General features: G+C 39.6%; 1 protein-coding gene across 1 annotated transcript; it reads right to left on the bottom strand.

Moving 5' to 3' along the window:
• Positions 1 to 1,016: 1,016 nt before the first annotated feature.
• LOC124270593 (visual pigment-like receptor peropsin) lies at positions 1,017 to 13,814 on the bottom strand. The gene is made up of 4 exons (XM_046705607.1): positions 13,141 to 13,814; positions 11,212 to 11,317; positions 6,506 to 6,801; positions 1,017 to 1,175 (listed from the first exon to the last, which is right to left on the bottom strand). Exons 1-4 carry the CDS (start codon positions 13,810 to 13,812, stop codon positions 1,017 to 1,019), a joined length of 1,233 nt encoding a protein of 410 aa, XP_046561563.1. The 5' UTR covers positions 13,813 to 13,814.
• Positions 13,815 to 14,666: the final 852 nt, after the last annotated feature.

Raw genomic sequence — 14,666 nt, 5'->3', positions numbered from 1 at the left:
AACTTATGAGAAATTTGTGGAATTTATGAAGAAATATGACAGGAATATACCCATGCGGCCCCTAAACAAATACATGAGTGCTTGTCATGTCTGCTGGACAGTCGTTTACCATAGATACCATAGATAATACATAGTTCATTATTGTGATATTGTTAGTGCATGCACAGACTGCAATTGTCAGGTAAAAGTGCATTTTGATGCAAGACTTTCAAACATGGTACGAAATTACAAACCCTATGTATTTAATAGTCTGTATTCGGGATACAAGATTTCAAAAGCATTAGTTTCACCATTGTTATATACACAGTACCTTTGCTACATTCCACATTTATGTATATAATTAGATTTAAAGTGCATGTAGTGTAACGGCAGGATTCGTCCTCACCAATGATCACCATGACAACCATGATGCCTTTAAGACATGTGGAAGACGCCTCAGTTTTTGCTTGTGCAAAAATGATGTCTGATGCAATTCTGACATCTCCTTTATATTCCAGGCTTTTTTCAATGCACAATTTCCGTCCCTTTGCATGTGTTACCTGATAGCATCACTATCTGATAGTGATTTTTGAACACACGCTTATGATATGGTCGGAATCGTACAATGGACTGTGATCTCAGATTTCCTGTCATTATCGAAATCGTTTCATCTCTTTTATACAGTAAATGTATGTTACATACATATCTATACAGCAACGTCTGTAGCTTGTAATCACTGTAATCAGTGACGTGTAATTGACAACATAGGATGAAATACATCTTTACAGAAATACGTTATGATGTTCGCAGGTAAGCAGAGTTCTGTAGGACACCAAGGTCTGGTGCCTGTTTCCAGAATAAGTCCACATGTTGTAAGTTGTGTTAATTTAAGACTTGTCTCTGCGTAATAAGGGCAAAAGCTTGTCTTTCTTCTCTGATCTTAGGCCTCGTAAATGACGCCAAAATGAAAAACCATTGCCGACATAGAATGTATACTCGCTCACTAGATGATAAATCAATACGCATAGTCTAGTGACCTATTTCTTCTTGATGTCCTTGAGTTCAACGTCCGCCTCATCCATGTGTGAAACATCCTCTATTACCGTAGGCTCATTGCCGGAGTCCTCCTCAGGTGCCGGAGCAACAGCGTTGCCTTTAGGTCGCCCGGATGTCCCTGGCTTCTCGTCTTTCTTTTCCTGAAATGACCAGCCGGGTACAATATTATAGAAAATGGTTCTTTCCTGCAAACGTGACAAAAATGAAAACAAGATTAGGGTTGAATGACTTGATGCTTTTGATTCATTGTAATTCGGAGATCTATACCGGAAATGTGCCTGTCTGAAACCCCTTCAACCACGAATATCTGTCAAGACCTGTGACTCCTATCTCTGGCTGTCGATCAATGACCCAGCGATAGTGTACAAGTGAAAACTGATTGCATTTACAGTGATATTGCTAGTAATTGAACATTCACCTTAAGCCAAATAATACGTCAGTCTTCTGTTTCTTGAGCATTCAGGTAGGGTCCGGTGTACTGTGACTTAGATGGTGCGCCATGGATCTTTGAGATCATGTAGTTATCGATATCATTAGTGAGTGAGTGAGTTATTATTTAACGGCACATCGGCAATATTTCAACCATATCGTGACGAGAACAAATCTGACATTGAAATGGAATAGATGTATATTATAAAAACCTGTCGACAAAGGACAGTAAAACAACTAGCATATCACAATTACAACTAAAACTGGTGTGGAAAATTAAAACTAATAGCACTATTTGGACAATACAATATAAAAACTGGCTATAGATCGCCAACAACTGAAGGTGTATCACCAAACTAGGGACCATGGGGACTTACAGTACTTTTGCTACCTGCATGGACCCTAGTTGGATTTATATCATACCTTCAGCCGATGGCGATTGAAGTCAAATTTAGCCAAAATTAAAATGACAAGAATACCACATTTAAAACAACTGGTAAATTTAAATTTCCATTGAATGTTTCGGGACTTACGTACCCTCTCAGAAGCACAATAATTTTACACTACTTCAACCCCCTTTGAGGGTACAGCCACTGACAATCTAAGTTACTAATCTAAACTACCAATAATAAAATATGTATCTATTTACAAATCAGTTAACAAGTCAAATTCTTTTAAAAATGCAATAATTAAATGAGAACTTATATTACTAGAAAGATCCTTCAGAGTTTGTGATTTGAAATAGATATCCATTGTGATGGAATATTCAACACAGTCAAGCAGGACATGCTTGACTGTGATTCTTTCATCACAAGGGATACAAAACGGAGGATCCTCACCTTTTAATAGGTATGCATGAGTATATCTTGTGTGGCCAATACGATATCGCCGTATGATGACCTCTTCAAATCTGGACTGACAACCCAAGTAAGTGTAACCGATAGTTGGTTTTATTGCATGTAATTTATTGATACCTACTTGGGTGTCCCACTTCTTTTGCATCAGATCACGGATATAAGATCTATTAGCAGCTTTGTAATCAGAATATGGAATCAGAAGTGGTGTCACAGATTTGTTGAGTGCTGCCTTAGCAGCAAGATCGGCCATTGTGTTCCCAGAAATGCAAACGTGGCTGGGTAGCCAACAAAAGACGATGTCGCATCGGCCAGTAGCAAGTTCATTATACAATTCAATAATTTCTAATAAAAGTGGATGTTTAGAAGAAAGATTTTTAATAGCCTGAAGACACGAAAGAGAATCGGAAAAATATTATGTATTGTTTATAGTTACGGTGTTTATTAATATATTTAAGAGCTATTAATATGGCGTTAGCTTCTGCTGTGAAAATAGAGCTGTTATTTGGTAGTCGAGAAGATATTGTTTTGGATCCAATGACAGTGGCACATGCCACCGCGCCACCATCCTTGAACCCATCTGTAAATAAGCATTTGTATGTATTATATTTACTTTTTGATTGATTATATTCATGTTTATACTGTAATTCATTAGTTTCAGATTTCTTAAACTTTGTCAGAGTTAGGTCCACTTCTGGCCTCACCAGTTGCCAAGGAGGAGAAGAAAGAAGACGGGAAGGAGATATATTTTCCAGCTCACTGCCGGCAACAGAAATGAATGGTTTAATTCTCAAACCAAGAGGCGGAACAAGAGAAGGCTTTTTGTTGTACAGATCCTCATAAAGAGGATTAAAAACACAGTTAAATGCAGGATTTGACTCATTAGAATATAGTTTTGTTACATACTGCAAGGATAATTGTATACGGCATTGTGTAAGAGATGGCTCATCGGCCTCGACGTAGAGACTGTCAACAGGAGAAGTTCTAAAGGACCTAAGACAAAGTCTTAGACCTTGGTGGTGGACAGAATCTAATAGTTTGAGGTTGCTTTTGCAGGCTCCACCATAAACGATGGAACCATAATCAAGTTTGGAACGTACCCGTGATCGATATAGATGTAGGAGGGTAGCTTGATCCCCTCCCCACTTAGAATTGGAAACGACTTTCAACAAGTCAAGTGCCTTCAGGCATTAGTTTTAGGGATTTAATATGTGGTAGAAACGTTAAGTACGAGTCAAAAATAATACCCAAGAACTTGGCCTCCTTCACAACTTTGATGGGTGTGCCATTTAGAGAGAGTTCAGGGTTTTTATGCGGTTTGTATTTACGGCAGAAATGTATACAATTAGTTTTGGATTTAGAAAATTTAAAGCCGTTTTCAAGACACCATTTATTTATCTTGTTTAAACACAACTGCAGTTGCCGTTCAATAGTATGCATATTCTTACCGCGAGTGATCCATCAATTGAATTGTTTAAAACCTTGGATAAACTGTTGATCTTTACGCTAAATAAAGTGACATACATAATACTTCCTTGTGGGACACCCTGATCCTGATTGTAATGGTCAGACAGGGTGAACCCACTCGGACTTAAAATTGCCTGTCTGATAAAAACTGTGATATAAAAAGAGGTAAACGACCCTTCAAACCAAAATCATGTAAATCCTTTAAAATGCCATGCTTCCAGGTGGTATCGTATGCTTTATCGAGATCAAAGAATTTACTGGCTGTTTATTTACTATAGCATTGTTAACAAAGGATTCTAAACGTACCAAATGATCAATGCTAATACGATATTTCCTGAAACCACATTGAATATTGGTTATAAGGTTATTGGTTTCACGATACCATGTTAATCTATTGTTTACCTTTCGTTCCATGGTTTTACAAACACAACTCGTTAAAGAGATTGGTCTGTAATTAGAAGGATCAGTATGATCCCGGCCAGGCTTTGGAATAGGGACTACAATGGCATTACGCCACGACGTTGGGAAATTCCCTGTAATCCATATTGAATCAAAAATAGTTAGAAGTGTTTCCAAACATGATTCCGGTAAATGCTTCAAGAGCTGATACTGTATGTTATCAGCTCCTGTCACTGTATCATGAGCTTGCTCAAGGGCTGTATTTAGCTCATGTAGTGTCTGAGTTAAAATTTAATCATTTCTTCTCCTGTCGTTTCTGAAACTTTTGAAACTCAGGGACATAATTTGATGACGATGAATGCTTGGCCAGAGTTTCACCAAGTTTATTGGCAATGTCAGATTTATTAGTTAATAAATTATCAGCATCCTTCAGATGGTGAACGGTAGACTTGGAACTTTCGCCCTTTATTCTTTGAATCATGTTCCACACCTTTGACATAGGTGTGCGTGAATCCTTCTTAGAAACATAATTTCGCCAAGACTGACAGTTATTTTGTTTAAAAGCACGTCTAGCCTTGGCATTTAAAATTTTAACTTTGTCTAGATTATGGACAATAGGATGTCGGCGAAAATACTTTTCCGCTTTCTTCCTACACTCTCTGGCCTGTTTACATTCATTAGTGAACCATGGTTTACGAATGTGGAATTGCAGAGGACTTGGGTATAGTTTGGTCAGCAATGTTGTTCTGTATATCTGAAAATAACTGTATAGGATCTTCGCTGTTCGCAAAAATGTCATGTTTTAAGTGATCAGTACATAGGGTCTTATATAATGACCAGTTAGCCCTGGCGAAGTTCCGTCGTGATATAGGTGGATCATCACCAGGGTTGATTGTTTTGAGAATGGTGGGGAAGTGATCACTCCCACACAGGTCATCATGAACCATCCATTCAAATTCATTATATAAGTTCGAATCGGTGAGTGACAGATCCAGGGAAGAATATGTTCCCGCAGCTGGATGTAGATAAGTGGCTGAACCATCATTGAAAATACATAAATTATTATCGGAAATGAATTCCTCAAGTATTTTACCTTTATTATTAGTGTGGTCACTTCCCCAAAGCGGATTGTGTCCGTTGAGGTCGCCCATGATGATAAATGGCTTTGGAAGCTGATCAGATAGATTTTGAAGATCCGACGGTCGGATGTCAGAAGACGGAGGTATATACACGCTGCACTCGATATTATTAACCGATATACTAGTATGTATACGTATTCACATCTGCGATAACAAGTGCATTTGCTAAGCAAAACTGGAGATGCTTAGGTCGTACTTTAACCTATGTTTTCCCCCAACTGCACATAATGTTAACTATATTAAGTGAATGAATGATACTCGATGCTCTGAATTTTATCACCTAACTGAGTTTGATAGTTTAATTAACGTAGGTATCACGCCCGTAACACCACGCTCATAAGCAATGCATTACTGATCCCTCAGTTCAGATAAAGTTTAATCCATGACTCAAAAGTAGACGCCACTATTTTCAGATAACGAGGGACGCATCCTTTAAATATATATTCAGGTACAGTTTTCACATAGGTCGAAACTACGTACAGGCACATTCCTGTGAGAGAGGCAGGCAGGAGCGCAGTTGATCTGTTTGATTATCGAATCGATGCGGTTATGTCTATTCTCATGATCGCATTAATACATTACTCACTCACTCCTGAGCGTCATAATACGACCCTGCTTACGTCTCATACATGCACCTTGTGTGACCCCTACAGACATGTTCCCGTCATATCCGTGGATTGTTTCCGTTGAGTACCATCCGGGATTCGAACCCACACCCCCAGAGTCAGGCACCTAATCGCCAGCACACAGTTAGCCGTCTAACCCACTCAGCTACCGCGGCTTTCATATGTGGCTGATCAGTGGCTGAGCGGGTTAGGCGGCAGACTTGGGTGCTGGCGATTAGGTGCCTGACTCTGAGGGGGGTGGGTTCGAATCCCGGATGGGTCTCACCAAACAAAAGTACTAGAATGTGTACTAAGAAAGTGTAATCCCAAATATAACATATATGACATTTGACCAGTTTCTAAATGGTATTGTGTATTGACATCCGTAGATTTTCATTTTTGTTTGTTTTGCTCTTGTTCAACGCTGCACCCAGCACTATTCTAGCTATCTGGCTGCAGTGTTAATAATCGAGTCTGGGCCAGGCAATCCAATGCTCATCATTGATGGATTCTCTGTGCACCAGTGTTCCGGTCTGACACAGGGTCCGTTATCAGGTCGGGAACTTACAAGCGTTACCTTTTTAGTATTCTTCTTGTCGTCTTCTTCATCCAGATCCGATTCCTCCGAGGACTCTGGCTGTTTTTCTTCCTTCTTCACCAGCGAGTCTTTGATCCCTTTGCATGGAATGATGGCGTAGAAGCCATAGCGGAATTGCTTGTTGGTTGCCACGTATATCAGAGGGTTCCACAGGCCAGCCGACTTGGCCACCAGGGCGGGTATTGTCGCCATCAGCGGGGAGATCAGGGTAGGGTCGCCGAAGGCTGAGATGAAGGACACAACGGTGTAGGGCAGCCAGGACAGGAGAAATATAGCTGAAAGATGCAATTAACCTTTATTGCATATTTTGACATTCGTCTTATATGTTTTTAACACTTTTGAAGAAATAATATTTTTAGAACATATTGGCTTTGCTCTTAGTATTATATGCACGGTTGTGTAGCCTTGTGATTTGGCAAATCATTTGGTTCCATTCCTTACATGGGATCGATACGGCTTATCAGTATTGTGAAATGTCATCGTGCTCGAACCGAATTCGTATAAAATAGATTGAAATATGGCCTTTCCACGGACTGGCTGTCCAAAAAAAAGTGATCAGCCCTTAACAAACACAGCCAGTCCCAAAAACTAAAACAATGAAATAATAATAGATAAGACGAAGTTCAAACCAAGTTAAGTATATTTTTTCAAATATTTCCGCCCGACCAAAGGACTGCCTTACTTATTTAATAGCCCGTCCTTCACAAAAATAGACCGTCAAGGACGGTGAGACGGGCTATGTTTTTAACACTGGTAGTCCAGTGTTGAAACATTGCCCGTCTCATTTTCCTTGACGGCCTAAAAATACTTAGAGCGTAAAACAAAACAACAAAACATTCACATATTTCTAAAGATATTGTTGCTGCGCAACAAATGTCAGTGACAAAAACAAATACTGTGGGCGTATTGACTTTTACACCTGGTCCAGTTCTCGGTCGAAAGAAGTTTTTATTGTTCAGTTTAATGGCTTGTTATTGTGACATTTAAGATCCACATCATCCGGCCGAATGAAACATGATGCCCGCATAGACTACTAGCATTCATTCTAAGAGGCATAAACACCGGGAAGGTGTGCATACAGTATTCATCTATACCCGATATTCATCACCAACAATCATCCCCACCCCTACCCACAGGCCCTCGTATCTTTGTGCTAAAACAAATATATATATATATATTTGAGATGACCCACCGACTCGAAATGCTTCAAAGTACAATACATTATGACATAATGCATTGTGACCGCCTCCGTGGTGTAGTGGTTAGAGCGACCGCTAAATGCAAACTGAGAGTAAACTGACGAGTGGTGTTAGCATATCACAGACAGACATAACATTGTGTCAATGTGCAGGGTAGGGGCACAGTCCCTCGTGTCTTTGCGAGGGTTAAAGATTAAATAAATATTGTTTTGAGATGACCCCCGATTCGAAATGCTTCACAGTACAATACATTATGAGGTGAGGTGAAATTGGGTTTAACGTCGTGCTTGAGAATATTTCGCTCATATGACGACGTGCATGCGTGTGTATGTGTATGTGCGGCTGCTTGTACTAGCCCAGACTGAAACTGGTTTTATAGTGCTAGCCCACTGAGATATCACGCCGCAGTGAAGCATGAATACCCCACTCAGACACATTATACTGACTCCGAGCCGACCAGTCCTTGTTGTACCCATTCATGCCGAGCGCCAGGCAGGGACCAATAAGTACCATATTTTAACGTATTTTGGTATGATTCGGTCGGGGATCGAACCCGCGACCTCCGCTCTCCTTGTGGACGCTCTGGCCACTACACCACGGAGGCGGTCACAAAATAATGACACGTCACAAATACACATTTGTCGTAAAGAGGTTTCCGCAGTTACCAATACGGAAGTGTTTAGTTTGTCACACGTTAGAATTGATCTTCAAGAAAATATTGTTCACCGTCTTGTCGCAAGGCTATTGTAGTCAGATGTTTACGATTAACAGAGTATACGTATACCTATCCCATCGGCTACTTCTCATCATCACCTCATAGTATGCTCTGATAAACTCACCCGTCAAGATCCGGGTAAGAATTGGTCTTCAGCTGATCTAATTGCGTAGATTGATGCCCATGCTGTTGATCACTGAATTTTCTGGTCCAGACTCGATTATATTTACAGACCACCGCCATATAGCTTGAATATTGCTGAGTGCGGCGTTAAACTATAACCAACCTCATATAGACGTTCTCCATGAAGATCCGGGTTAGAAAAAAATATTGGTCTTCAACAACCCATGTTTGTCGTAAGACGCTACTGACACGATAGGGTGGTCACCGTCACTGACGTGGCTGATGATGGATGTCATAGCCTAGGTCGATGCTCTGGGTCGTGTCATCATCTGCACTCGGCTATTTTAAGACCGCCGTCATGTGTAGCTGGAATAATGCTGAGTGCGGCGTTGAACAAGAAATAAACTGTTCATACAACATATCAAGCGAGAGGTGTGTGAAGCGGACGGACAATATCGTTCAGGGGCTCCTTTCATGATGCATCCTTTACTGAGCTTAACCGTCACTCCCATTCGTTAACATTGCACGAAGGTTACCTTAGTGACTTACGATCACCTTAGTGCTTTGTGAAAAGAGGCCCTGAACAATACCTGCGACGCTTCGGTGTAGATGCTGACGCCGTTATCAAGCAAGTGATGATATCTTTCGGTGCAAAATTGATTGTTTGAGGTCCAGGATTCGTGTTTTACCTTAATAATATTTTATCACTCTAATGGTTCAAATAAGGTACTTTCCCACAGAAACATATTTGCCGAAGACACGTGTAAATTTATGTTAATGCCATACACGAACGGTATGTAGGAAAAGGATAATCTGATCGCATTGCGTAATGAACTAATTGAAATGCATTATCGAGTCTTCAATTTCAATGAAACCTAATCTCATTGGAAAATGCGTGACAGATATGGGATAAAACTGCACCAAGTCATAAAAATGGGTGAGGAAAAAGTCATAACGAGAGAGCGAGTTGGGTTGAACAACATTTTGAGTTTAATTTGGGAACGAAGCCCCAGGTGATGACAGCTGCAGAGACACGGCGCGAGAAGCCAACGCACACAGAACAAGCAAAATTACCACGTTGAATATTTAAAATGTTGTCTTCGGAGAAAGATTAATAAATTAATTTGTCAAATCTAACACTTTTTCAGTTTAATTTTTTTTAGAGAAACCATTACCAGATGTGATAAATGGTCACGCGCTGGATGAATGCAGATAGCCTTGTATGCTTCAGACGAAGAAATTGAAACCCAAACGTCAACGCTGTGTTAAATGATACAAAGTCCTATTAGATGCTACTCAAGATACTTTACTTTAGGTGCTCGATCATATTACATATGTGAGCAACGTTTAAACCCACGTGTATTGGTATTATGGGCATATTGTTAAAGGATGCGTATTCAATGGCTATGTACTGCAGAAATAAAGTCCTATTAAATCATTGTGTGTTAACAATTAAAACACATATATAGTGTTAACTTCTTTGAGTGGCATTTTAGAAGTTGGGAAGTACAATAAAGAACAAGCTTTATGGATGACAACTTCTTTTTATTCGTGATGCAACGTTTCGTTACAGATTCTTGTACCGTTGTCAAGCAGGAATGGAACATGAAGAAGGGGGATGTATATATATAGGAATAGTTATTAAGGAAAATGAACATAGTTGTGACATGCAGATATTTAGGCGACAGAAATATATCCTTAGGGCGACAGCTGTCGCCTAAAGGTCGCACAAATGTCGCCCAAAGGTCGACTTTGTCTCTCTCTCTCTCTCTCTCTATATATATATATATATATAGATATAGATATAGATATAGATATAGATATATATATATATCTATATATATATATATATATATATATATATATATATATATATATATATAATTATATATATAATTATACTGAATGTAACCCTGTAACAAAGAAAACAACATACTAGTAATTAACATAATTGGCTAGGCAGTAAGCTGATGGAGCCAGAGAGTAGACAAAGGACGGGCGTGGAAGCCAATGATGTAATAATGATAATGATGTTTATACAGTAGATTGGGCTTGGTGGATGAGTGATTGTGGACAGACCTACATAGGCGAAACGTCCCGACCCATCAACACCCGATTGAAAGAACATCAGACCTCTGTTACCAATTCCGACAGCAAATCAGCCATCTCAGACCACATCAAAGCAAGCCCCAATCATCAAATAGAGTGGTCTGACATCACCATTCTCGCTAACAAGCAAGCTCACCGAAGCCATCCACATCAAACGCCCACCATCAACCGAGACCAAGGATACTTCATTCCATCCGCTTATGATGCACTCATCCACCAAGTCCAATCTACTGTATAAACTCTACTGTATAAACATCTCATTATTATTTGTACATCATTGGCTTCCACGCCCGTCCTTTGTCTACTCTCTGGTTCCATCAGCTTACTGCCTAGCCAATTATGTTAATTAAGTTGTTGTCTTTATTATATTGTTACATTCAGTATACATGTGTATATATACATCCCCCTTCTTCATGTTCCATTCCTGCTTGACAACGGTGCAAAAATCTGTATCGAAGCGTCGCACTCACGAATAAAAAGAAGTTGTCATCCATAAAGCTTGTTCTGTATCATATATAGTGTTAGCAAGGATTACTCACAAACCATCGCTACACACGTCTTCAACATCTTCTTCTCTACTTTCAGTTTTTTCCTGGCGACTCGGCTCTTGGTGTCCCACACACTGTTCCTCGAGACGTTTCGCACCTGCCAAAATGAGATAGTAGAATTAATATATGTTTGCGTAGTATCAATGTTGTTGGATCAGTCAGTAGTGTTAAAAGCGTTACTGTACTAACACATCAACAACACGTTTCAGAGTGCGACTGAGAGTACGTGCATGAAGTCATTGATTAATATTTTTGTCATATTTGTTTACTTCGTCATGCTTGGGTGATCTACTTTAAGTTGTTGGCGATCCTCAGTCTTTTTCATATTATATTGTCCTAATTTGAAATCCTAGTTTAGAGATATATGCCAGTTATATTTCTTATTACTGTGATATACTAGTTGGTTTTACTGTACTTCGTCGACACGTTTTTAAAATTTGCGCATTTATCATGAATTTAAAACTATTGTAGGTCACGATATGGCTGAAATACTGCCGCTGTGACTATAAACTTTAACTCCCTCACTCGTCATGCTTGGTTCAGTGATAATACAGAAATTGAAAAAAATACCATCAAATTTGTAATTTACACAAAAAGGCCACACAAGATCCAAACAGAACTAACACAAATGTTGCAAAAAGCATGTGACTATTCAATCAGTGAGTGAGTGAGTGAATTAGTTGGCTTGATCAGTATTTCAGTTTACCCCCGTCGTTTTAACTTAATGTCCGCCGCATTGCACATGTGATGGAGGTCTTGCAAGCTCACAGTTACTGGAATCCAGGGGCATAACGATGTAATGTTCACAAATCTTGGAACTTAAGCAGAGCGAAAGTGAGATTTGTATTCTCGATCATCGGACTCTGGGATGCATTCCAGCATCACAAAGGTCCCAAGATATTTTTTGTGGGAAATAAATTGTTATTAAATCTATCCGGGGCTATATCTGAATTCACAAAATAGTTGACAGTTGGACACAAAACTACTAAAAAGAGGCGCTCTATCTTAGCCCCTGACTTGCTAAGGTTCAGTTTAATATGAAGTAACAGAGTTCAATGACACACCGCTTTTGGCATTATTCTTTTTATGTAATCTTATGTTCGTGTGTAGAACATTATCAGCTATTAAAATGAATCCATGAACAGCGTAAGTCACGAATACCCATGCATTGATATCAAGAGTGAGCCGATTAATGGAGATCGGGTGATTAGAATGAGTAAGCAGGATGATTGTGAATCATCTACTTTGATCATTTGACCCTTGTCATACTTACCTACCACAGTAATACTAGTTTGTCATTTCACAATATAATTAATTTAGCCGATATACAGCCTAAAACAATTATCAGACAAATCCTATCATCTTCCTCTTATTTCAGTAGTATGCCAGCGGTTGTAAGGGTGAAACAGTATTGCTTTGTTCAAAACAACAAACGTTTGTCAAATAAATGTTCGATGATACAAAATATACTCCAAGAAAACATCTCGCCAAAAAACTTTCCCGATATTTGTTTTTAACCTTCGACGTTAAGATTCCAATCTGCCTTCTGTTTCTTGGCATCAACTTAAATAATTGCAGACCCATGAAGATCCGGGTTAGAATCGATTTTGAGCAGCCAATGCATATTGAACTTAACCCATACCTAGCTTTCAGTTTCAAACATTGTACGTATTATAGGAAACAGTCTGACGGAATTAGGTGGTCAGGCTCGCTGACTTAGTTGACACGTGTCATCATATCCTAAATGCGTAGATCGATACTTGAAATGTCAATCACTGGGTTGTTTGGTCCACGCTCGGTTATTTACTGATCGCCTTCATATATCTCCAATATTGGAGTTCAGTTACCAACAATACTTACAGTAGCCGCGAAATTGAGCAAAATCACTGATGCGGGGTTACTCACTCAAGCAATACTTACAGCCATGTATACGTGGTAGTAGGAGAAGGACATCAAACAGACGGGAATTACAAGGCACGAAAAGAAGATGGTGATGATGTAGCTGGAGTAGAATGGGTCGTCACTCTGCCAGATCACACTACATGAGATCCCAATACCCTCAACGGTATATTCATTCCATCCCAAAATGGGAAATAGTGCCCACAGGAAGCCAAGCACCCAACAGACACCAGTACATAGTAGGGCTACGTTCTGGGTAATCTTGGAGGCTGACAGTGGTTTGGATATTACAACATATCTGTCAAGTGCAATAGATGCCAAGAGGTACATTGATGCCAGGCCAAGGAAATACACCATAAATCCTTCAAAAACACACACATTGTGCCCGAATACCCATCCATGGTTGAAGGCAGCAGATGCTGATATAAAGGCCACCATCCCCATCAACATATCACAGAAGATTAAGTTCATGATGAAAGTGTTGGTCGGAGACCGTAGCTGCTTATGCTTTAAGAATATCAGAACGGCCATACCATTTCCAAAGAAGCTACAAAAGGCAAGTGAAAACTGTATAAAGCCAATAATGTCATAGCCAAATCCTGAGAAAGATACACTAGGTTCTGGTTCAGCTGTAGATGCTTCTGTTGGAACAGTCGTCGAATTGACTGTACCATTTATGGAAGTGGAGTTCATGGTAGTATGTAGTTCTGTGCAGATCAAAACTCAAAAGTGGTGACTGAAACACAATTATACCATCATTCGCTTTATATACAGTATTGAAGACTTGTCTGTTCGTGTTTGATACTGTTTGCATGTCCTTACATTGTATACACAAAATAAATCGCAAATTAGACTTAATTTGTCATTAATGAAGTGTGGACAATCTCTGGGCATGAGGCAGATAGCCCATGTTTTAGGGTGATTGCTGCTTGTCCTTCACTGTTGATTTGAGTGGTCTGACATTGACTTTAATGCAAACGTGACCCCATCACAGCACAGGATCATCGGGAAATGCGTGATCATATGACGTTATTGTTACTGGTATTGTTCCCACGTGAAACATCGTGGAGCATTGTGAATTGTGTAACAGTCTAATGATATGACCTTCAGTTTAAAACTCAGACATGTGTTATCTTGAACGCATGAAATTTACGTTTGTTACCCGTGAAGATCCGGGTTAAAATTGGTCTTTAGCAACCCATGCTTGTCGTAAGAGGCGACTAACGGTATCGGGTGGTCAGGCTCGCTGATTTGGTTGACACATGTCATAGTATTCCAAATGCGTAGATCGATGATCATGCTGTTGATCACTGGATTGTCTAGTCCAGACATTTTATTTACAGACCGACGCCATGTAGCTGTAATATTACAGAGTGCGGCCTTAAAATACAAAGAAATTTACAATTGTCTTACCATGGATAGGTCAACTACCCATTATGTTAGGTAATAGCATAAGGCATAATTGCATTTACGACACTGATGCGTTAAACGTGTCTTAAAAATGAAGCTTGTATGGATCCTAAAATGAATCTATTCTCACTACATAG

This window comes from Haliotis rubra, unplaced genomic scaffold, assembly GCF_003918875.1.
Source record: "Haliotis rubra isolate DU_JTF1 unplaced genomic scaffold, ASM391887v1 Scf153, whole genome shotgun sequence".
NCBI lineage: Eukaryota > Metazoa > Mollusca > Gastropoda > Lepetellida > Haliotidae > Haliotis > Haliotis rubra.
Note: the sequence above shows the minus strand (reverse complement) of the source record. Positions and strands in the feature narration are given on the sequence as shown.

Excerpts from the sequence above, each read along its gene's own strand:
- LOC124270593 (XM_046705607.1), bottom strand. The coding sequence starts at position 13,812 with ATGAACTCCACTTCCATAAATGGTACAGTCAATTCGACGACTGTTCCA. Across the intron at positions 11,318-13,140 it reads ACTACCACGTATACATGGCT|GTGCGAAACGTCTCGAGGAA; the intron begins GTAAGTATTGCT and ends TCATTTTGGCAG. Across the intron at positions 6,802-11,211 it reads GACGTGTGTAGCGATGGTTT|CTATATTTCTCCTGTCCTGG; the intron begins GTGAGTAATCCT and ends TGCATCTTTCAG.